Source organism: Pomacea canaliculata, linkage group LG5, assembly GCF_003073045.1.
Source record: "Pomacea canaliculata isolate SZHN2017 linkage group LG5, ASM307304v1, whole genome shotgun sequence".
NCBI lineage: Eukaryota > Metazoa > Mollusca > Gastropoda > Architaenioglossa > Ampullariidae > Pomacea > Pomacea canaliculata.
This window is the reverse complement of record NC_037594.1, coordinates 18542026-18565844: the sequence shown is the minus strand read 5'-3', so window position 1 is coordinate 18565844 and position 23819 is coordinate 18542026. Positions and strand designations below refer to the sequence as shown.

General features: G+C 47.1%; 1 protein-coding gene across 1 annotated transcript in view; it reads left to right on the top strand.

Annotated features, from left to right (window-relative positions):
- LOC112564268 (NUAK family SNF1-like kinase 2) overlaps positions 1–21743 on the top strand; it is a 32016-nt gene extending 10273 nt beyond the window's left edge. The window contains exons 3-7 of the mRNA XM_025238966.1: positions 10924–11075; positions 11432–11497; positions 11760–11879; positions 16330–16462; positions 17965–21743. Coding sequence (XP_025094751.1) covers positions 10924–11075; positions 11432–11497; positions 11760–11879; positions 16330–16462; positions 17965–19475 — 1982 coding nt within the window. The 3' untranslated portion in view covers positions 19476–21743. The remainder of the gene's footprint in view (positions 1–10923; positions 11076–11431; positions 11498–11759; positions 11880–16329; positions 16463–17964) is intronic.
- The last annotated feature ends 2076 nt before the right edge of the window (positions 21744–23819 follow it).

The following is a 23819-nucleotide window of genomic DNA, read 5'->3' as shown; positions in this document are numbered from 1 at the left end:
GCGCGCGCGCGATTTTGGCAGGTCTTCATTCGTTACATACGGTGGTGTTTATCTAGAGCCAATACAACTTTTTTTTTTTCAAAATAAGAAGTATCTCTGTCAAGTGCATTACATGGGGAAAGGAATGTTTACATTAGCATCACACCGACTCCAAGATGGGTGACCTTTTCGTACTTTCTAGAAGCAAACAGCGATGGGATGCCCGCTGTTAAAATCTCCTGGCACGAGAGAAGGAAGCAGGTTGGAGGGGCGGGGGATACATTTGAAGTACCGTACAGACTCACAGCAGTATGGAGTGTCCTTGATGCTGTGCAGTTCAAACAGCCGCCATAAATTAGTTTCTGGTGCAGGGCGTCATCCAGCTTGAGAGACGTGTGCAAACACCTTCCACACTCGCTGTCATGTGCAAACGAGCGGTCGTAGAGTGGACATTGTTTATGCACAGCTACGTGGGACATGAGAATGTCGGGCGATAATGACATCGATAAAGAAATAACATCCTTATTCTGGTTCTTTTTTTTTCAAGTTCTTAACATTCGCACGATTTGCACACGCTGTTTACTGAAACATTCTGCACCTTGTTAAAAAGAAGTAATAACAGTTGCACTTCATTTTCGCAGTTTTTGCGAGCGTATGCCAGGTTATCCCGCCCCTCAACTCTTGCCTGGAGGTGGCTGTGAGAGTGACATCTATCGTGTCTGCATGTTTATTCTGAGAAGAGGTTTTATGGAGGTTGTTGGGGGAGGGGAATGGGGATGAATGGTATGGAGGATGCTGTCTGTTTTTCCAGACACCATTCTCAGCCAGCTTCAGATCTCGTGGTTTCCTGTTTGGACGTCCAGGTGCGCTAACCGCTCGGCAGTAGAACCTCCGAGTACTGCACTGTGCCAGGTAGCACAGCTTAGAATGTGCGCACCTTGCAAAGATCATTAATGGCGTTTTTACTGCACCTGCCCTCGACCTGGTAAAAGTAGCTGCTGACGTAGGTTGTTTTTATTATTATTGTTTTTAGATCCTGGGGCGGTAGTTGTGAACCGAGGGTAAGTCATTCCGCGGGCAACATGGGTGAACTCAAGGACATGTTATGAGCACTAGCTCGAGCCAGCTGCATGTACGGGTAGTTGTGACTGGGTGAAGTGTTCATACTCAGTGTTCTTGACTGCTTATTTATCTGGCAATGGGGTTATCTCGCCTGTCATCGACAGAGGGCGATCACACCTTCCTATTCAATTATGTCCAGACTGGAGTGGTCTGTGCAGGACGGGTGGACGGACGGGCGGCTGGGTAATTAATAGCGTTGACTTTAAAGCTTAAAAACAAAAAAACTGAATTTTATGTGCAGTGGCGTCCTCTGCCGTCGACACTGGTCAAGGTGATCGCTCTTTGCTTTTTTTTCCCCTTTTAAATATATCCAAAAGGGGAGTTGTCTCTCGTTAATACGGGAGTCCTGTCACTCAAGGTAAAGAAGTAAAAATAGGTTTTCTTATTTGGTTGGTTTAAATGGAAGGGTGGTTTCTGTTCCCTATCACCCACCTTCTCTACGCCAATGTCTACTGCTGAACGTGTTCAGGGAGGATTAAAGAGGTGTAGTCTCAAATATTTCCCCCTTCCCCTCACCCTCTCCCAAACCCCGGGCCCAAACGAGGATTCGTTCTCGGCGGCGATTTGGCTTTCGGCAACGAAGTTGACACTCACTCGGTTGGTTTATGGGCAAGGGTGGGAAAAAATGGGTCCGGATGCTGGATGTTACCAGCAGCACCTCCCAGCCTGCTCCCTCGCCAACATGCCCACCTTTTCCGCGTTCTTTAGGAGGGGATGTTGCGCGCGCATCTGCAACAGAATGTCAGCTTGAGGCCGCCTTGTCCTCCCTGTCGTGTCATCCTCCAACGTTGGTCACGTGGGCTAGTCAGCTGGGTGTAGTGCCGTGACCTTTTGCCCTAACGGCAGTCGTCGATTTGAATTTGAGGTTCTTAAAAAGTAGACTTTGGGGGGATTTTTCATGTGTATTTGTCGAAATTTTAGACTAAGTTAAATAATGGATACTGCCAGATGTTGTGTCTGTTTCCCCCAAGACTTCTTTCTTCTGACTTTCTCGGTGTGTGTTCGCACGTGTGTGAGTGCTGAACGATGTTTGAAGTCCGAGACTTCATACCCTCCACTCTCCCTCGTGCTCAGACCTTCCTCGGTTACTTGGTCCAGGTGCAACCTTGTGGATGGTTGTGTGTAGACTCGACCGTCCGCAATGAAAATCTGCATTGCCGAGGGCAGGACACCTTTCTTAGTCTTGTTCCATTGACTTTCAGCCACGACCTTCCGACCGTGAACTGTATCGTTAAAGAAGTTATTTGCAACCGTCTGGAATAATTTAAACGCTTGTCACTTCTGATTGGACATTTGTTGTTGCTGACGGAGACATCTTTCTCTCTGGTGGCCAGAGAGTTAAAATTACCTCGTACAAGGAATTTTAAATAGAAGAATTAATTTGATTGATTTAATTTACCTGTTGCAGACAAATAACAATAAAAATTGACAATTCCAACATTAGCTTTAAGTCTTATTTACATATTCAGATAGTTTTATTATTTTTGGACTGAACTTTGCTGCTGGCACAGCTCTGGTGATTGAAACACAACCTTGAAAATGGCGGTAACTGTTCTGGGAGGACCGTAGGTGTTCGCAGATTTAATTAGGCGCCAGAAAGAAAGCTTTATTGCCAGTTGAAAGCGTTTGGAATGACATAAGAAAAGAAGAGACAAAATATGTCTGAGGTGTTGATAGAAGAGTGCGGCTTTATGGGTGAATAAAGAATCTTTAACACTACGAGTTACGTCCCATATCGTCGGGGGAGACGACAGTTAGGGGTGATGACTTAGTCTGTGGAATGTTTATGTTTCCGTCTTTCGGTCGTTAATTTGGCACGGCAGAGACGAAGAACGAATAGCTTGGGTTTACGATCGTGCCAACAAGCAGACTTTGATTTTTTTTTTAATTGCATAAACCTTTTAGTGAGAATGCCTGGAAGTTTTCTTTCTCCTTATGCAAATAAATTTGTTTAGCTGATCCCTTCATCCTCTAGAAATGTTCACGAGCTTTATCGGGTTTGCAACTTATTTTTCTCCAACGTGTACACAGCTGTCGCCTGTGTTTTCTGCGCTCATGCTCTTTGCCTGCTGCGTTTGTCAGTCTGCTATGCTCGTGCATTTGTGTCTGCGTTTGTCAGTCTGTTGTCTACGCTCATACACTTGTCTTCCTGCGTTTGTCAATCTGCTGTCTATTCTCACATTTGTGTCTGCGTTTGTCAGTCTGTTGTCTACGTTCATACACTTGTCTTCCTGCGTTTGTCAATCTGCTGTCTATTCTCACATTTGTGTCCGCGTTTGTCAGTCTGTTGTCTACGTTCATACACTTGTCTTCCTGCGTTTGTGATTATGTTGTGTCAGCTGATCGTTCACACGGACCAGACATCAGGTGCTCAGCAGGCGACACGCTAAACTGTTGCACCGCGTCCTTTGGGATGTCGATGCTGGTGAGATAATGTCGCTGACTCAGAGGGAGGCGGTTTGGGGTGTGGATGGGGGTAGGTTGACGGTTGGCATTTCACGTAGTATGACTAGCAGGGGATGGTGAGCTCAGCCAGCAGATGTTGGCCGGTCGGCTTCACCTCCTGGCTGCGTTGTCATGGGGATTGACTTTCTGTCACTCGGACTACGGGTCTGTCAGTCTCTCGGGTGATTTAACTTTGTCTCCTAGCGCAGTGAGAAAGAGTCCTTGGCTTCAGCTCACAGTTTTCGACGATCACCACGCACTCTTTGGGGGTAACTGCAGTAATTAACCGGTCAGGTTCTGTCCCTTCCCACCACAAAGCGTCAAGACACGTCTGTCAGAAATTGTATCGGGGCTTTGGGAGGGGGACAAAGGTCGTTGTTAACGGGTGTAAGAGGAAAGATCACTTGGTAACATGATAGGAAGAAAGGGTGACTGAGGTGGTCTTGGCCAGGTGAGATGAGGATGGGTATTTTTCCCGTTGTCGATGGAGCGGGAGAGGAGGGGGAAAAATGGTAAAGGTTCGAGTTTCTCCCACCCACCCTCACAAAGGTCGATAAAATCGCAGAAATCAGGAAAGTGAGAGAAGGTTGCCAGGTGCTGGTTGTCGAGGGGTCGACGTGGGCTAGGTACAAACGATTCGTCCCGCTATTCGATCCGAAAGATTACCGTCAGCCATTAAAGCTTTCTCGGGAAGTCACGTCCAACAAGAAAGTTTTTACCACGAGTGATCAAGGGCCTGGCGACCTTGCGGGGTGCTGGTGGCTGAGGACACGCAGGTAGTTGTATCCCGCAGTCACGAGACCTCGGCGAGGTATGCAGGGAATGCGCGTGGGCATGTGCGGTCACGAGCTTGGTCCTGGCCAGGAATCTGGGGAAGGGGGGAGGTTTGTTGTGTTTATGCATGCCTGCACATTGTTGAAATATCGTCTGTTATCGCGCCAGGTCGTTGTCCTTGGACGTACAAATCAATGGAGGTCAGATAGGGGTTAGCGTTAATCGACGACTGAGGTGGGATGAAAAAAAAAAACTTTCGTTCCCCACCCCCATTCATCCTGTCGCAGGTATGAAAGCCAGTTCTAAGGGATTTGTTAAAAACAAAAACAAAACAATTTACGTGTGCAAGTGCTGCAGCAGACGACTTTCTGTTTTTCAAGAGGAACTTGATTTATGATCTTTATCTGCTAGAAGTGATCTCGCTCTTATCACCTCTGACCTACTCTTAACTTTGTCGTCGGTAGACTGAGGACTGCTGAGCTCGGGAAAAAAAATCTGCTTAACATAAATTCGGATCATAAAACAGCCCCCACCCTCATCTGTTCACCGTTTCTCCCCAATACCCAGTAAAGCAGATGTACATTTGAAATGTCAGGTTTCATTAGAGCGCAAAGACACCATGCTGCGTCCAGGTTACATTTGTTGTCGAGGATATTAAATTTTATCTGGAGGTGTTGTGTACCCTGCGTCAGCCGTTACAAATCGATGGCTGCCCGATGTTGCAGGGTATTTTGGGTATTTCACTTTATCCCTCCTCGGCGCAGCATATGGCTACGATACTCCCTTTCCCTCTTTGTCACCTGGGGCAATCTACCTGACCATCCAGATTATGGTCGCAGTTCTTCTCCATTTAGTGGCATAACCGCCTTTATGCTTTATTTATTCTTTTTGGGGTGGAGAGAAGTGATATGGAGAACGGTTTCCACCTGTCCTTGACCCTATCACAGTTGCGTCACTGCATTTCTGAGAAACGCTTCGCCTCGCGCCTTCCACGCAACGCAGGTTCAAGGGTGATAACCATCGTCACGGGCATCGTGTCTGGTTATGGGTACACGGGTACAGCCCATGCGAGGCAGCGTTTCGCCAGAAGACCTTTTGACTAACACACTATCTTATCTTCAATCACCCAGGCTTCAGCAGGTCTTTTCATAATTGCTGCACCGTCAGCCTGCCGAATGTTGTTGTTGTTGTTGTTGTTGTTTTCCAGTGGGTTATTTTGAAGGCGATGGGTTTGTAGTAGGGTGGTGGGAACTTCTCCTTCAACAACCTGCTCCTTCATAGAGGAGTAGATGCATTTAGCTCTTTGGTTTCGACCTTTGACAGTACGCCCACCCTCACTCACAAAGACATGCAACACCAAACGATCCATTTCTCTACCCTTCAAATGGAAGTTGGACCAAACTGTGAAGGTATAAATCCTCGCGCTCTTTGGCGTCCAGTCGAGTACTTCTCTCATCCCTCACTCATCCACGTACGCACAAATGTTGATGCAGAGTAGTCCACTCTTCGGCGATCGCAGGAGCACCGCTACCATTCCGACCCCAACCGGAAGTAGAAATGCCGTGCACGGCGCATGCGCTGTCGTGTTCCTCTCGTCTGCTTCCTCGCAGCCCAACAAAGTGAGCACTAGCGATGTCGGCTATGTGAACGTGACCCTGATGGTTTTTAATACAGTTAGCGGGGGCAAAGGTCGTACAGCTCTGCTTGGTGGGGTGTGGGGAGATGCGGGGGGAACGTCTAGACTCTAGAGTCTAGACCATAATAGAGAGGGCTGCTTGCTGGGGTTCATTCTCGCTGCACATCATTTATTCCTATGCACCCCGAGGACGTCTGGTTCACACTGCAATTAAGTCATAGTCTTCTTTGAACCACTCTGGGTGGGTCACGGTGCCCGATTTACTCCCACTTCGTTGTGCTGCCTGGCTGGACGGAGTGGGGTGGGTGGATAGGTGAGGGTTCCGGTGGAGCAGGGGATCCGAACATTGCTAGAGGACTCCCAGCAGGTGGGGGTGGGGTGACAAGGGACGGGATGATCGTCTATTGACCACAGAGACGACAAGGATGTAAGGATTGTAAGCTGACGAACTATCGGCCCAAGACCCAGCTGCTGTGTCTGGCCATTTCCGTTAGCAGTCCCCGGATGATTTTTATCTCGACAAGAGCAATACTCCAGTTCCGCACAGCTGCTCGTGGGGGGAAAAGGGGGTTAAACTAATCTGAAGTCGAATGCTTTCATCCTCCCGTTCCACCACTACCATCTTAAGCAGACTGGCACACTCTCGGGTCATAAAGGTTGCACGCATGTTACCCGCGTTTGGGAGCCTCGCCTGGAACCCCGTTGTTTCCATTTGGCCGAGGACCGCGGGTCTCTTTAGAGCATAGACAAGCGAAAAACACTCTTTTTACCTGTATGTCCTAGCTCGTCTACGCTAGAACCTATTCTTCACCCACCTACTTCTGCTACGCACCGTCGGCCACTGATCCAAGTGTAATATTCTGTCGCAGCATGGGTCGGTGTTATTAAGCGCCATCTATCGGAAAGCCTCGAGTTTAGGCTCTGTGTATGTTGTGGGCGAGATGGTGTGGAAAGAAAATCGCACATCAGCTAGTGGTCAGGTAGCAAGCAGCTAAAGACATGAGAAATGTAATGTAAGTGGTGTTAGGTGTTATGGGGATTTTTTTTTTCGTCGTCCTTCTGTTCGTACTTCTCAGGCACAAAGAACAATAACTGCTTCTGCTGATAGGGCTTTCTGCCTAAATGTTAGCATGCTACCAACATGGCTGCCTGCCTGTAAGAAAGAAAAACGAAGGGATAACCTTTTGCTGGCTAGAAAGGACTATTTTTGCTAGAGCCCGTACAGAGACGGATACTCTTTGTTTACTATCACTAGTTTCATCTTCTTAAAGGTGACAGCATGGCTGAAGCTTTTCCTTGTCGAAGAGGGGGAAACATTTCAGCTGTCCTAATGCTTTTGCGGAAAACGTCAGGTTCAGAAATATCGAGCAGTTTAGTGTTTCCTTGTATCAGCATCGGTAGCTTGTCGACAGATTTTCTCTTTTTTTATTTGGGGGGGGGGGCACTTTGTTGGGGGGGGGGTATTTTTTATTTTAGCAGGAAAACAGGAAAAAGGGATACAAAAATATCCTTCTTGTTGTCGCTGCCTGGCAACGCGCAGGCATTCCCCCCTGCAATGGCAAGAATGTGTGTGCGCACGCGCATGACAAGCTGTCGTTTGGCGTCAGCAGCCTTTATAGATCATAAACGTCAACTTACTAAAGAGGACACGGTGTCCCTCACGTCGTTTTAGCCTAAACCCTCGTCAACTCCTGCTCGGGAGGGAAGCTGGGCATCGGGTTTGCATTCCAGGGACAACGGTCGCAGCTCCGTGTGGAGAACAGTGCCATTTTGGTGGCGATTAGCGTTTGCTCGAAATCAAGCCCCGGGGTCTTGGGGTCACAGCCTAGTCACAGACGGAGGAAATGTTAGAAGTCACATGCACGCGTGCGAGGGTACACACACACACTGCTGACACTTTTGGTCGTTTTGTTCTGGCTAAATGAGATGGTTGAAACTCTCTTCTGGCAGGCCGTGGGCAGCACCTCATTCGCAGTTTTCGGAAAGTCCAGAACTCGGTTGCTCCACTTGTTCTTCAAGCTGTCAAATGTAAACATGCCATACTACCACTCCTGCATGCTCCCCACAAGATCCCAATTAAAGCGAGATTTAACTGCAAGCTGTCAGCTGCCTGCATCGGAATCCTTGCTAGCTCATCCTTTTTTTTTTCTTTTTTTTTTTTCTAATCGCTAATCTGTCTACATTCCTTCTCGAAGCATCCGCTCCTTTACCGACTTTTGCATTCTATCTCTTCCAGCTACAAGGACAACATACCTTCTTATGCACTTTTAAACAAAAGAAACTCTGTCCTTTACCACATTCGTTATTTAAACATTTAAATGCCCAATTGAAAATTATTTCTTTAAAAATACTATCATTTTTAGCAGTTTTTAAAATGTTTTAATTCGTGTAAGGTACTAGATTTTCTTGCTCCATTCTCTTTTCTTGATTGAATGTCTTAAAGTATGAGTATGGTTTTTTTTTATGTATTATAGAGGGTCGTTGGTATTTGGGGATATCTATATTTTCTGCGTGTTTTTATTCTTTATTGGTTGGCTCTGGGAGTGCAGCCTACGTGGTTGTGATGCTGCGCGAGATAAATAAGGAAATATGTACTTCAAAACTTAGGAAAACATTCTTGTCTTTCCGCTGTCTCTGTTACAAAACAAATTCCAGTCTTTATCTCATCCCGAATTCTGAAATGGAAAGAATGTGTGAGGCAGTAAGAGTGCATATGTTTGTCGGTGTGGGCACCCGGATTTTTGTTGTTTTTTGTTTTTTTTTTTTTTTTTTTTTATCTGGGTATACCGTGGTGGTTGAGTGCGAAGCGAGGGTTGTTCGAGTCCTGTTTGGCACCTCCATGACATTTGCGTTCTGAGAGCCGGCGATCCTTGCAACTGGCGATCTTGTGCACACAAAGTCAGATTAGAGGGCTTGACGGCAGAGGTCGTAACATACCCGACACACCATCTTCTGATGTAGTAGGAAAGTCCTCCGCTCTACCTCACTATCCCTCGTGGCCTGCTTTTTATGATGTTTGGAGTCGAGAATTTGGAATATTATGGTCAGATATTTAACTATAGTTTATTGAAGAAAAATTTGTCATACCGCTCACTTTTTTCACACCCCTCCCCCAACCCAACTAAAAAACTCATAATGTAAGTTGTCGTCAGATGAGATGGGATTCCTATGAGAGAAATGAAAAATGAAAGGAGGTTGTCTGCAGGAGGTTTCTTTTCTTTATTTATTGAATTTTATTTTCTATTTTTTTATTTATTTTATTTATTTTGCTTCTTACCTTCCATTGCCTCCAAAATAAAGCTGTAAACGAATCGAGCCCAGGAATTAGAATTTTGTCTTCAGATCAGCAGGAAATTAGAGAAGTAAGGAAGTTGATAGTCTGGTGGCTCTTTTCCTACCTCACCCGTCTGCAACTTTTTTTTTTTTTTTCCATCCGTTGGAGATGGCCGTGGAGGACGTGCGGCGTCCCCGGGCCCCGAGTTACGCCGAGCAAACACACGATGTGGGTATCGGTCTCGCGCCGAACATGGCTGTCGGCTTTGTGCAAATTGTCGGCGGCTGCGGACACTCCAGGTCCACCGAGCGCCACTGCCTCGCCGGAGGCAAAGCTGGCCTTGGGATGCTCCGGGGAGGAGAGGAGAGAAAGCCTTGATGTGTGCGGGTTCCGCCGCCAGAGGATTATCTATCACAATGGGTTTTGGAGTGGCCGCGCAAAGCCTTGTTCATTGATTGCTGACGTGCACGACGACCGCTTGATAAGCTGACTGGCCGCTGTGACGTCAGTTCCAGGCCTTTGCGGCCCGCGTGCCGGAGGGTTCACGGTGTTGGTTCAAAGTTGAAGTTCAAGGACTGTGAGTTCAGAAGCGACATGAAAGAGGTTGTTTTTGTGGGTATTTTTTTTTTTTCTTTTTTTGCCTCATCACTTTCAAAATTCTTTGCCCCACCAACACTGCCCCCATACCCTAACCTTTTCTTTTCATCCCTCCCACAGTGAATAGGTTTGCTTCACCTACCCTCCAGTCACACATCAACTATGAGGGTGAAGTAGTCGTATTCTCTGTGGAGGAATAGAATTGGGAATGCTTATGGAATTGTGAAGCGTGGTAAACATGTGTAGATTTAAAGAAAAAATTGTCAGTAAGCATCGTAAAAATGTTTGATAACTGACGTGATTGTCAAGAAGAAATTTGGTCAATGGAACTCTTAGGAAGACGAACAGGACCCAGGGTCGTGTATTCCGTGTGAGGCGCCATCACTAGAATTCAACCTGTACAGGGCCCCACAACTTTTGACCAATCGGAGTTAATCATTCATTTAGATCTTTGCGTCACCGAGACACCGCTTATCATTGATTGTATTAAAATGTATATATTATGCATTTATAAGCGGTTTCGTATATTTATTTAAAAAAAACATAACTGTATTCTAACACTATTCATTGTGTGCATTATTTTATTTCTTATTAATATTTTCGTGCATTTGATTGGTCCTGTCGAGACTGGGGCTCTGTATGGGGTGAATTTTCCTTTTGGTGTCTCACCGTCTTGTTGCTTGTTCTTGTATCCCAGATCACCTGAGCATGGCGTAGGTCAGATCTCTATGTATATTTTGATACCTCTCTGGGCAGTCTGTATTGCTGGCCATCGTTAGACATGTTCCTTGTACAATGTCACGTGGGAAATATAATCTTATCTTAAATTCTTACCTTTATTCCTCCGTATTATTTAAATGTTACTATGTTGCCTATGTCGCCTCGCTGTGTGTGCTGTCAACTACACGTACCCTGGATCTCTCATTTCCAAATATCCTAGGTCACCTGTCTTGGTATCTTTGGTTATCTCTATCGTATTTCACCTATGTGTATGTATATCCTGTCTGTGTACCTTTGTCGGTTGTCTATGTGTAACCTAGGTCACCTGTATATCACGTGATTAGTTGACATGCTGCATGTTTTGTTTTTCTCGCAGTGTTCGAGAAGAAGGACCGCATCGTCCTCGTCATGGATTGCGCTCTCGGTGGGGAACTGTATGATTACCTCAACACCCGGCGCGTGCTGAAGGAGTCAGACGTGCGCCGCATCTTTCGCCAGATAGTGGCCGCCGTGCATTACATCCACCAGGTGAGTGCCCGCCTCACCCTGGCAACATCGTCGTGGCATTTTAACTTGTGTAACATGTGTGGCTGTGTATAAGGTAGTCAACCTGATTTCGCCACAATTTAGCTTTTTCACCTTTCTGACGACAGGTGTTTTGTTATCTGGTGAAACGACGGTCATTGTACCATCCTCGTTCTTGATTGACTGACTGACTGACCGTAGTTGTCCAGCCGGTGACCCTTTTACAACAAAAATCGTTGATGTTTAACAAAAGTTATAATTGTACATTTCATAGTTATTTTTATACATATTAGCAGATTGTGGAACCTTTTTCATGCCTTCGCAAAGAGGTGCTCACCTTTTTATGTAACCTGTTTCAGAATGGTATTGTTCATCGAGATCTGAAACTAGAAAACATCATCTTGGACAGCGAAGGCAACGTCAAGGTGAGCATTTTGTTGCATCCTCTGTCACTTGTACATGTCTGCCATCCCATGATACTTGTACATGTCTGTCATCCCATGATACTTGTACATGTCTGCCATCCACGTGATGATGATTTTATATTTCCCCTGCTATGGCCGGACTTAACTAGCAGAATCATCCCCATACAAAGAGCAGGCGCTATTCTTTGTTCATCTTTTATGCTGCACGTGTGACATCCGTGCCTGATGTGATGTTTGTGTGTGTGTTCCCTCCTGCCCACAGATCGCGGACTTCGGGCTGGCCAATTACTTCAGTCACAACGACATGCTGAAGACCTTCTGCGGCAGCCCTCTGTACGCCTCGCCGGAGATCGTCAACGGCAAACCTTACCACGGACCTGAGGTGAGGGCTGGGTGCGAGAATGAAAAGAGAAGCTTCTTTGCTCTCTTTCTCCCTCCCGCACATTCTCTCTCTCACACTTATTTTCTCTTTAGCTCTCTTTCTCTCTCCCTCTTTCATTTTGTCTAGCTGTCTCTAATCCTTTGCTTCCTCTCTCCTTATGCATGCACGTGTACCCGTATTTTATTATTGTGTTTTTGCTTTTTATTTACATTGCGCCTTATCCCACCTCTGAAAGCGGATTCGAAACCCGTTGACGCCCACGCATACACAAAAGTGCACAACAACACAAACATTAAGCAGGCACCGAATGCACCCTATGATCGTTCACACACTCACAGGGTAGAGGAAAGCACCCGGAGAAACTACAGGTGCCGCACATACACAGACGCAAGCGCACAAGTGAAAACAAAACTCGGGTGGCATGGAGCACTGCCAAACCACTCCTTCACCGGTCCGCTGGTCCTTGTCCTGTCACAGTGACTCACCCGCGATGCCAGGCAGGACTGTGTCATACATACGATATTTGTTTGCAGCCAGCGGATATTTATCAAGCTGCTTTCTCTCCCTCCTTCTCTCTCTCAGCCAGTGACCACCTCACTGGAGAACACCAAGTGGAGGGAGGATGAGGGGGATAAACCAGTCGGAATATGCACATTTAATTGGTGCAGAGCCCGCGGGCACAACTCCGGGCAGGTTTGTGTGTCCCAGTCGGCCAGCTTTTATTACTCTTTGTGCGAGAGTTAGCTGATGATAGCATCGAGCGGTAATTACCAATGTAACCTCCCGCTCTCTCTCTCTTTCATCTCGTCTGCACGCTTTGGGCCCGTTACGTGCAAGCTTCAGACGCTTCTCGAACCTTCTTTGCCTCCCCTGCTCCTCCCATTCCGTCTGTCCCCTCCCCGGGAGAGCTGCAGCTGCACGAATGTACACGTCAGCAGCTTGTGTCGGTCACATCCTCACATCCACAATCCATGCAACACGAAAGATATCCTGAACAAAGGAATGAGCAAGCGAAAATTGAGAAACAAAATTTAGATGGGCGTACACAAAAAAATGTGATAAGAGTCTAGCCGATCCTTTTAGCATAAATTATCTTAGTCACAGCGCTGAATTGGCTTCATAAATTAGGGCCAAAGTGCATGACAGTAGAGCCCTCGACATGGCCCGACGCTCAACTAGGTGGAGGAAAGAGTCGTGAACGGAGATGCGTTCGTCGTTCGTCATCCGGAGGCCACCGGCGCCCCTGCAGCACGCGCTGTTTTGTTTTTGTTTGGTTGGTTTTTTTTTGGTTTTTTTTTTTTGACTGGAAATGGTCGTGGCCAGACGGTCCTGCTTCCGTCCTGCGCGCGCAGCTACTGGGCACCATCCCCCATGTCGGTCCACAGTTCATCAGTTTCCCAAGCCCGGGCTTGGCGCGGATGACTGCACAGTGACGCCACTGCACGCGCTCGGGAATAGTTAAAGACCCACCTGAGTACAGCTGCTTTGTTTTTATTTGATTTTGACGGGCGTTTTGATTCGTTGATGGCAAGAGCTTATAAACCTGCCCGAGTGGAAGTATATTTTTAACGAGTTTAAATTCATGACAAAGACTTGAAGATGTCTGTGTGTCAAGAGGCTATATTAAAGTTTATTAGAGGAGCTGGGAAATATCTCACAGTGGACTAAATGCAATCATTCTGGAAAAGGAAAGGTTTTGTCATTTTGTGGGTTTTCAGAATTTCGCTGCTGATATGATGCCTTTTTGCAGACTCCTGTACCCTTTCCTTTATTTGGCAGGCGTGAAGGAGAAAACGCTTTTTGGGCTCTCGTGGCACTTTAAATTGGCATTAATATTTTTTTAAAACTCGTCCAAATGTCAGTAGTAATTTATGTGAGTCTCACCGATGTCATCCGTTGTTTTTGACTGGAATTTCATGTCACTTCAAATGCCGGAACGTGTGAAAAATGAACGGGCAGACAACACGGGCTGACGGATGGCTCGGAAGGGTGAGAGGAAGTGGGGAAGAGTTCGGAAAGATTTGTAAGACATTTCGTCATAGCAACCTGCACATACAGTGACTCAGGCACCGGGAATCTGTGATGGTGTCTCTCCATCTCCTGAAGACAGCTGGGCGCTGAAGTAGATGAAAAGCTGGGACCATTGTCCGCATCTGATTTTAATTTCAACAACTTCCTCCCAGACCGGTCTCTGCCCTTCTGGGTAGCACTTTAACCCCCCATTTCTGGCTTCTTTTCCTTGACTGTTTGTAACCTTCCGTTTGATGTCCCTGCGAGTGACGTAGGCCACATTTCCGGCAACTCTAGATCGTCCCCTTTTTCACAAAGGTCACTTCCGGTGCTAAGACCAGTATGTCGAGTTTGAAGGATTGGCTTTGTCCCTGAAGTGGCCATTTGTCAGTAATTATCTTTTCCTGTCGTTGTTCTCTCCCCTTGCCCATTTTACTTTGGTTGGCTCAAAGCATATAGTAGCCGCCATTGTCCTTAACATCGTTTCACCTAGAGTTGGAAAATGGTAGGTGGTTCGATATCCATGTGGTCAGACAGTTTTCACAAAAGACGGGTTGTGGCAGTGGTGGTGGTGGTGGTGGTGGTGGGGTGCAAAGGGAAGGTAAGTCTTGGTAACATGTGATTTAACAGCCTGGTGTCACCTGTTGTGAACTTACAGTTTATGATCAATCAGCAGTTGCAAACATTGGCGGAAAGAACTGATGTTTATCCTTGGACAATTTAAACGAACTTCTCCTCTTGTCTGGTTTGTGTCTGTAGTAATCACGAAAAGATTACGAGAGCTTGCTTAAGGTGCTTCGCTTGAGGCAAATTGAGTGTATCGGAAAGTAGTGTGGGGGAGGAGAGAGAGAGAAACAACTGGACTTCAGAGAGAGAGAAAACCCGATGTGTGTCCTGCCTCCGCTCCCTAACATATTAATTCACTTCGCCGGCTCTCTATTGGCACCCCGTCTTCCCGATTAACTCGTGTACCCTTTGACAAACTAGCTTTCGAGACGGGTACGTGTGCCTGTTTCAAACTTGAAACCGAAATTTTTATGATTGGGTGTCGCTGAAGAGGGTCTCCTTTTTTTATGATGAAATTCTAACAGGGCCATGAGCGCGGGTAGAGGCTGAAAAACAGCTCGTGCTTTGGCCCCTTGTTTGAATCTGTTTTTATTTGTTTGGAGGAGTTTGGGTTTTTGTGGGTTTTTTTTTAAGGAAAGTTTGACTGTGTCACACTCGCTGGCTGACTCCTCCTGCTCTCGTTTTCTTTCCTCCTGCACACCTGTTTCCCGCCTTTGGCTTGTTTCGTTGATCCCACAATCCACCTGCCATCTTCACCTTGTTGTGCCCAGCCCACCTACCTAGTCTTCTGCCTGACTGGTTCCCGCGGCACATGGGACAGGAAGGCAGCAGAAAGGGTCTTGGGGATGGGCAGGGATGGTGGAGCACCTGTGTTCTCTTTAGTGGATTCATTTGCTGTAAAGATCAAGGTTGACAGAGTGTCTGTGTCGGCTATGTTGTACACAGGTGTTTCTTCGTGTACATGTAAATGAAACATTCTGTGCTGTCTCTTTCTCGCTTTCCACCCTTATCTCTCACTCTCTCTCTCAGTCTGTGTGGGTGCATGTATTTAATTACGGGTATGTCTGTTAGGTACACATTTCACGACAAGTGTGTTATGTTAGCCACACACTCGAGGACGTGCTTGTGTGCTAATTAGCCGTACATTCCATGTCCGGTGGGCTAATTAGTTGTACATTCCATAACAGCTGTTCTTCGTACCTGCCCAGGTGAGCTTGTTAGCTACCTATTCCATGACGTGTGTTTGTTAGCTAGACACACTCGCGACAGACATGATGATTACAAATTCCATGGCAGGTGTGCATGTTAGCTACCCAGTCCGCCACAGGTGTGCATGTTAGCTACCCACTCCGCCACAGGTGTGCATCGAGCGTGCAGACACCTGTGTGTACTGGCAGTACAGACATAGGTGACATGTAGGTGCCACCTGCACAGTGGGTTGCTCTGAAGAGCTTGAATATACTTATGTTTGCAGTGTTCAGATAGCAATCATTGGCAGTACACTGCTCGCTACATCATGACCACTCACAGGACACGTGGCCTGGTGGATTTTCGCTCGGCTAGGAATTAGAAATGTAGGTTGGAGGGTGGGAGAAAATACCGCACCCCTTTGTTCTCCCAGCAGTATATTGTAGTACATTTAATTTTATGAAAAATGTTTTTAAAATAACAAAATGAAAGTGGATGTCGTCTTAATGAACACAATGAACCACTTGCATCTCATTCCCTTTACCTTTTACCTACTTTTTCTACCTACTGTATTCTTTGTTCGGGTGCGCATGTGTGGATATTTTGTTTCTGCGTAAGAAACGTGTTACTGTTGTTCAGGTACCCTTATAAACCCCAATGTGATGACATTCTTCTTCGTGTGCAGGTGGACATTTGGAGTCTGGGTGTCGTGCTGTATACTCTGGCCTATGGAGCCATGCCTTTCGAGAGTACTAACCCCAAAATTCTGCGAGAACAGATCTCCACTGGCGACTTCGCGGAACCGTCACAGCCGTGTGGTAAGTAACACGTGACCTTATCTGTGTTCCTCCCCCATTTATTTGTAATGTCAACACCATGAGGATTGAGTGTCCTGAATTCAGATCTCATCTCTCAATGTGGCATCTGTTTACAGGACTCGCCATCATATTTGGTCTTAGTTGCTGGCTCGGTGTGAACACCATTTCCCGCCTTCACCTCCTTTGCAAGTAGTTTTCACGGGAAAGATGGGGGGTGGGGAGAGGTTCCAGGATTCGCTTGAAAGGCAGTGAACTTGACACACAATGGTGCGGAACACGAATAAATACCGTATAGCTTTTAACCCATCCACGTTGGGACGAAAGTGGAACACCCTTCTTTCTCTTTTTCTCTGAGAGAGAGAGAGCGGTGCACAACACTTGAGTGTGTGCAGAGGTGCATGAAGATGACTTTTATTCTCACGGTAACTTGAGACGCCAACCCCACCACCACCACCACCACCACCACCACCACCACACACACCTTCATGGGTGGCTGGGGGTGTGTATAATACAGGGGAAGAGGGCCAACAGCATTCCGGCGATTTGCAACAGGACATGTCTGACAAAGTGAAAGTCGCGCTTCAAATCGAAACACGCGTGAACCGTCTGAACCTGTCCAGTCGCCAAGCTGCTCCCACCTGTCAGCTGGCTGCGACACAGTGTCATGACCTGCAGGTCGAAGATCAAAGGTCCTCTTCCGTGCACCTGTAGGTGCACCTTGGCAGCTGTGTGTGTGAGATAGAGGTGGGCGTACAGAGGATGTGTGTGAGGCAGAAAGAGAGCGTGGGAGAGATATACTTTTTTAATCAGGTATATATATATAATTGACAGAAAGAGACAGAGGGAACAACGACAAACTTGCACTCTTTTCTCGAAACCTTTATTGCGGATGGTATTTTCTACCCGGTCCCACCGTTCCCCACCAGGTATCGGCTTTTAATAGGTTGTCCTGTTGATGGCTGTGTACAGTTTCCGTTTTGCGGTGACGATATCTGGATCGTCCATCGCCGTTATCTTGTTATCGTCTTCGTGCTCTGAATAGACAAGGTGAAAGTCCTAAAAATGCTTGACCCTCCTCCCACCACCACCACCACTACAACCCTTTTCTTGCTTCTAGCGCGCTGTGTGTACTTGTGGAGGGGTGGCAAGGGAGGATGTGGTTTTGTCACAGTTGCTAACCCACATCAAAGTGCTGATACACGTTTCAAAAATGTATCATGTGATCCATATTAAAAAGGTTGAGCTTTGAGGGAAGATTTTGGTGGAGACCTTTTCGGTTTTTGTAGTCACGGCCTTTGATGCTCAGTATGACTAAGAGAGAGAGAGGCAACAGAGAGAAATTCTCATACGAACGAAGCAAATTGTATCAAAAGGGGGCATGCGCTGCACATACCAGTTTTTTATGTACATAATCCACTTATTCCTATTATCACACCTTTGCCTGTTTATGTACATACTATTCTTATGCATACTTGCTTATTTGCTGGGTGTATATGTTGAAGGTGCGGCTGGCCTCATTCGACACATGCTGACAGTTAACCCCGCCCGCCGAGCGACGCTGAAGGAAGTGCTCAACCACTGGTGGCTAAACATGGGTCACGACCTGACCCCTGACGGCCGCGTCTACGAACCTTCACCCCTGCTGGTGCGGCGCTCACATCGCCATCACAGTTCCTTCTCCTCCGACAGTGACCTGGAGCTGGACTCGCGCTCCCCGCCGCCCGGCCTCCGCCAGCGACCCGGAAGTCGAAGCAGCAAGAAGTCGGTGGAGACTTCCTTTGACGAAGACGAGGTGCTGTACGACATCGGGCGAGGGGCACCCCAGCCAGCGCCCTCCTCCCCCACGCCGGCCGAATCGGCTTCGACCTCGACTTCCGGTGACCTCGCGGAGGACGATGCCAGCCGGACGTCGGCAGGCGGGCAACCATGGCAACGGGCCATCGCTAGCGGAATAGAAGAGATTAAGGCGCGGGTCATCCAGAGTTTGGCAGCGGACGAGGCTCTGCGGCGGAACGTGGAGGTGGAAGGCAGGAATGGAAGAGGAGGAGTGGGGGAGGCAGTAGCTCCGGTGCAAGTGTCGGCGGAGAGTTTCGAGCACGAGAAGACCAGAGTCTTCCACTCGGACAAAAAGCCAAGGCGGGGCATCCTCAAGCGCGGTGGCAAGTTTTCTGGCGGCGACAGCGGCTGCTGCATCAACGAGACCAGCCCCAAGACGGCGGAGGAGGTGCTGCTGTCCCGTCGGTCCCTCCCGGCAGACCCGTCCGCGCTTCTGGCCTCCTCTCACCTTTACGCCAAAGATCTTACCTTCCTACCGCCCTCAGTTCCTGTCCCTGGCGACAGCCAGCTAGCCTCCTCAACTACCAGCGCCGCTGGCCTAGCTCTGCCGCAGGCGGACTCCCCCAACTGTCCGCCAGGGGTCGGTGCGGCCTGGCACACGTGTCCTGTTCACCGCCTCCACTCCCGCTACGCCGTCACCTCCGTCCCGCAGCCCCCGAGTCCGACCCCTAACACCGGAAAACAGGGGCTGTCGGGATTGGAGCCCCTCAGCAGCGCTCAGTGCACGTGCAGCTTTGACCCTGATCCTTCCAAGGTCGTGCGACGACGCAAGGGGATCTTGAAGACGACGGCGGCGACTGGAACAGGAGGGGCGAATCGAGGCTCGCTGATGGAGGACGCCCGAAAGCGCCTGAGCATCGGCAGCCTGAGCTCCAACTCGTCAGCCGACATCCTCGACCTGTCCTATGACAGCGGCGAAGGCGAGCAGTTCCTGCAGCAGCAGTACCATTACCACCACCAGCGGCCGCGCAGCCGCAACAGTCTGGTACTGGAGGCGGCAGCCAGCGACCTGCAGGCCGGAGATCGCTGCAGCTTCTCTCTGGAGGGAGAGTTCACAGCTCTCAGTCTCGACGGCCTGGCGTCGGGGCGCCACCTGGCGGACTGTGACAGACTTTTCGACAGCCATGAGGCCCACCAGGTGTGCCAGCAAGCTCTGGACATTTGCAACAGATGCTAAGTGAGCGGACATGTTGGTTTTTGGGGTGTTTTTTTTTTAAGGGTCGGAGAACGGTTTTCTGTTGAAAACTTAAGTACTCACCACTTTCTTCACTTTGAGTGGATGTGGTGGTGGAACGATCTCGAAAGATATGGTGGCATTATGAAACATTATGTTTACCTGGTGCTTGCAGTACGGCCTGGATGACGTGAGGGGAGGCTGATAAGGGACAAATGACAAAATACAACCACAGCAACTTATCTAGATATTGCAGATCAGCAGCTGATGATGATGATGAACCTTTACACACACACTTTAGGACCAGCTTAGTCACTGTACCTGTTAACGCTTCAGCTCACCTGTCCCACCTGGCGATGATGTGCTGCTGCCCTCGCATGCGGGCGTGCGACGCGACAGATATCCGATCCTTCAGTCTGCAGCCTGACAGCGAAACGTGTCGGACCGTCCAGACATCGAGCCCCACGCAGTCCTTTAGCTACAAAAACATTTCGCTCTGAATCACGGACCCGTGTTTCAGGAAAAACAAAACTGGTCGAGAAGAAAAAACAATAATATTTTGCCAAAAGACATTGTCACCCATCCGATGCCTCACCTCAGTGCTCACACGTTCTTCCGTCGCTTCTCGGTGAAAAGGTTGTGGAAAAATGAAACCCTCGTTCTGGGTTTTATGAACGTTCGGTTTAACTGTTCGTTAACGTGCTCACATCCTCTCTCCGTGTAACTTTTCGTGGTCTCTTGTTTGGAGATACGAAACAAACACTGATGCCTCGTTGGCTCCCCGTGGGTTGCATTTTGTAACGACTGGTTCTTAGACAACCTTGTGGACTAACTTGTTTGCTGTATTTTTTGTTTGTTTTGTTTGTAACCATCACTTCATCTAAACGCTTTATGTATGAATGTCAACTCGGTAAAAGTCTGATAAGAAACGACTTCCCACGTCCTTCTTCCAGCATATGCAATTTTGACATTGACATGTCCTGATAGGTTAAATCAGATTTTTAATTTTTTTTATGGGCTCCCCCACTTATTTATTTGGTGTCAGTTAGTCCATCACTTGCGCGCGCATGTTGTTGTCGTGTGAGAGAAAGAGAGGAAATGTCATACCCATGTATGCGTGTTCACTTCGTTCATGTATTGAGCCAAAGCCTGCTGATGGCTGTGTTGATGCCAGATTTGTGCATTTGTGAAATGTTGGCCAAAATGTCGATGCGAGGACAAGAGATGCACAACATTTGTCGACCACATCCAGTGTCCTGCCGCAGGGATGCTCCAACCCGTGGTTGAAGACAAATCTCAGTTTTACTGTATTTAGCCCGTGTTTTACCTAGCCTGATTGTTGTGAAGGTGCTGTCCTCCCACACTTCTTGCTATTTTACACCATACCGTAGTCTACACATTCAGTTTACACGTGTTCTTCCGTCATGTCTTTTACACTGTGACATAGTTCAGTGACATCGTGTATCAGTGTTCTTCCGGTCACGTGTTTCAAGCGAGCCTGCGAAATCCTTTCCTTCAGAAAGGTTTGCGTGTTTTTGCTCTGTAATAAAATTTCGTCCAGACGATCTCATGGCAAAAGTATTTTATACAGGTTTTTTTTATTCCTCCTTACTCTTGTCACAGAAAGGCTGATCTTCGAAAGGCCTATGATTGCCTGCAGAAGACGTGGTTAATCAGCCGTCGTGACCCAGGCATTTATAACCGAACTGGGTTTTATTGAGAGAAAAAAAAGAGGTTTGTAATGCTAGCATCTGCGTGAACTGTACTTTGCCGTTACACATGCAAATTCTTTAAATATACGCTGACACATTTTGCTCCCTCCTACCAGAACTACATGGTCCTTCTCCAGTCGCCATATTTATGCTGCTGCTGAAAAGCTGAAAGTAGACTCTTGCGACTAGAGACCCCCAGGTTGTCTGATCTTACCTTCACCCTCTCCCCTCTACCCCTGGTGTATGTTCGTCGTGCATGCTGGAGAGGAGGAGGGAGGGCGAGAGTGCCCTGTGGGTTCAACTCGAGTAAAATTAGTTTGTTTGCTACGCCTGCTTTTTGTCAGGTTTGCTTGGTGACTGTTTTGTCTATTTGTGTGTGTGGAAGCAGTAGAAAAGATGAATTTTGCCGGTAGATTTCAGTGTGGTGTTCAGTTCTATTTTCGCATGTGCTTTATTTGATGTGTAATAACCTGTCCGCTGCGTGTGAGAAAGCAGTGTTCACTCGCCATTGTGCAAATATCGTCCAATGTACGATTTCAAGAAAATATTTGAAAAAGAACTATGTTTGTTTTTTGTGTGTGTATGAGATAGTGTATGTGTTGAAATTCATTCAGTGGAGTCATTATCGACTCATTCTCGTGAGCTGACAACTTTTAAGCAAAACCTCTCTCTCAGAGACAGCAGAACAGATTAATGGCCGAAGAGCAAATATTTCCAAACTGAAAACAGCAAGTCATCTCCGCGGTCCTCAGACCAGCAGGAAGTTAACGCCCTTTCAAAAGCTCCACACAGGAATGCGGTAAACGACTCACTATCACCGACAGCAATCTCTGTTTACATTTACTACGGGTAGTCTACGGTAAACCAAGTATATGGGACTGAACTAAATTCACTCTTCCTGTGTCATAAGCTAATTTTAACACAAGAGCACGAGCACTTGGGACGTTTCCCTTGTAACGAGAGCCGATGTCTGGGTATGGTAGGTTTTCTGGGTTAATAAATGGCTGATCATGAATTGTCGGATGTTTGCTGAGTGCGAATGCTGTACCCAGCCGGTCATTCATGCCCACACCCGCTCTGGTTACAACTAAAAATCCTTTGTGACATTTTGGAAAATAAGGTTTTGGTCTCTAGTTTTGAGAATTGCTGTGCTTGAAGAGAACGAAACGGTTTTGGGACTTTGTATCTCTTAGTCAACTAAACCCACTCATATGAATATATTTTTGGGGCTCGTGTTGGCCTTTAAGAAAGGGACAGAATGTTCGACCCTATGCACACCATCAAAAACTCGGACATTTGCCATCTCATTAGCTACTAAGTATGCGACTCCTTTCGGTCCTGCTTGTCCCGGAGATGGCGGTAAGATATAAAAAAAAATTGTCATATAACAGGTACATCAATATCCAGATGGATGTATGTCGATTGGCTACCGGTATTATTATTCATAAAGTGGTGGATAATTTAATAATCATGGTTATAGCCTCGGCAAGGTAAGGACTTGGCGAGGTTTATTATCTCTAAAACAAGGGCATTAACCATCAAATTATGGCTGATCCACAATAGCGAGGAGGTATTTACCTGTAATCGCGTGGAGAATGAAACCTCGCCACCTAACCTCTAAAGTAATTCGGACACGCTCTCTTGTCGACTGATCGATGACCTCCGACCTCACATCGCATACATTCAGACCTGTTCAAATTGACGTCACTGGTCTCTTCGCCGTTGTGAAGAAAACTGAAAAAGGTTGCGCCCCCTTCTCAATCTTAATCAAACAGGCTTAGTAAACAAACAGCCTGTTGAAAGTGTTCTTTCTCTGTTCTTCTGTCCTTCTATCCTCAATGTCTCCACACACAGAGAGAGAGACTTGCCAATGACGATGATGATGAAATTTTGTAAGTCGGAGCAGAGAGGGAAAGAGACTTGCAAATGATGATGAACGAGAAGTCTGTAAAGATATTAAAATCGACTTATTGCACACACATACACAGGAAAAAGGACTAGTTGATATTTACTGTTTCCTCAAATAAGAATGTTGTCATATGACTGGGGTTGCTTACCTGGCGTCCTGTTTGTAGAATTATTTTTCATACCCTGAATGAAGACCATAATAATAATAAAAAAAAATACGACAATGTGTCACACATGTTTTGCCCAACTGGACCATAGCGAGACCCACATTTTTTTTCACAACGAATAACAAGAAAAGTTCAGGTAATCAAAACATCAAACATAACAAGAAAGTGAATAAAAATAAATGAATTTGTGTTTGTAAAGATTTCAATATTTCATATACCCGTTATTTCTGCGAGGGTAAGCTCTATTCACATACCCGAACCCTAAACCAAACCTTTCATTGGACATTAACTGTAACACTGACCCGGACCCTAACATTAATGACTACTGCGTGTGCGATAACGAAAGCCGAATCCGTTAGCATCGCCCCTGGACTCGTAAACTCGAACCCGAGTGGAACAAACAGCGGTTAAGTTTCGAATTTTACGTGGTTATACAAGGCTGGCTTTTAACCTGAAACTTCTCCAAGATCACGATATGCGGCCTGTTTACAGCTAACATAAGACCAATCACCCATCCATCATCCACTCTGTCATCGTCCTTCTCGCTTTCCTTGTTCAGC